The following is a 1,138-nucleotide window of genomic DNA, read 5'->3' on the forward strand; positions in this document are numbered from 1 at the left end:
GCCATCTTCATAAAAAACATCACATGCATATCAACACGTAACTCACCCAGTGTATGCCGTCAAAAGAAAAAGGTTAACATTTTTCTCTCTATTTTCAGATCGTACATTAGGAAGTGACGATGCCGTTTTGTGCTCGACAGTGTTTTCTGCGTAGTTAACAGGTGGGAATCTCGAGCTCGCGTGCCCCGCCGTTCGCCATGGCGGCCAGGAACTTCACCTCCGTGGCCGAGATCCTCGCGCTGGGACTGAGTCGGCCCGGGATGGCGCCGTCGGCCTCCTCCTGGCCCAGTGCCTCAGGGGGCGAAGGATGGGCCAGTAATTCCTCACACTCCTCAAGACTAGAGGACTACAGGAGAGTCCCGGAAGGAGGCGCAGACGCGTGGCCTTGGGGGACTGCAGGAGCGAGGAATGCGGGGAGTGACACGGAAGTGCAGCGGGACAACGTTAGTGATGCGTTATACTCGGTTTACAATGCGATGAGTAGTGGTTACATTAGCAGTGAAAACGACAGTGAAGTGAGATTAGATAGTCAGGAATATCACCGCCTTGAAAACCAGTCAGTAGGTGCTTTTAGTGTTGGATCTAGAAATGGTGCGTTTGAAAATGCTCGTGTTGGTTTAGTAGGTAATGGAGATGCTGAGTCCGCGGCCGGTTCCGCCGAGGTGTCCGTGGGTGAGGGCGGCGCGACCAGCAGCTTCATGGGTGCTTTGTTAGGGTTCTCGCGCCGCGCCGCAGACGACGAGGGCTCTCTACCGTCCAGAAATTCATCCTCGATCTTTAGAGACGTCTTCAACCTCACCCTCGACGGTGGCAACGAGACCTTCGGTGCCCTGGAGAGCGGGGACTTCCAGGGGCTGCTGGGCCTGCAGGGCGCCCCTTACTTCTCCGCGTACACGCACAACGGCAGCCACCACGGCGGCAACAGTACGAGCGAGGCGGAGACGCTCTTCGCGAACTACCCGCCGCTGCTGCTGGACCTCGCCGTCTTCTTCTGCGTCCTATTCATCGTGCTGGGCGTCCCCGGCAATCTCATCACCATCGTCGCGCTCGTCAAGTGTAAAAAGGTAGGTAGGCAAAAGCCCCTTGTTGCTAACCATGGAGCTTATACAACATCCCCCGAAGGCCTTGCGATGCATAC

General features: G+C 56.3%; 1 protein-coding gene across 1 annotated transcript in view; it reads left to right on the plus strand.

Annotated features, from left to right (window-relative positions):
• Window positions 1-1,138, plus strand: part of LOC119593574 — a 59,485-nt gene that overhangs the window by 58,131 nt on the left and 216 nt on the right. Inside the window, 2 exon segments of the mRNA XM_037942531.1 lie at window positions 99-1,091; window positions 1,093-1,132. Coding sequence (XP_037798459.1) covers window positions 198-1,091; window positions 1,093-1,132 — 934 coding nt within the window. The 5' untranslated portion in view covers window positions 99-197.

Source organism: Penaeus monodon, chromosome 32 (assembly GCF_015228065.2).
Source record: "Penaeus monodon isolate SGIC_2016 chromosome 32, NSTDA_Pmon_1, whole genome shotgun sequence".
Classification (NCBI taxonomy): domain Eukaryota; kingdom Metazoa; phylum Arthropoda; class Malacostraca; order Decapoda; family Penaeidae; genus Penaeus; species Penaeus monodon.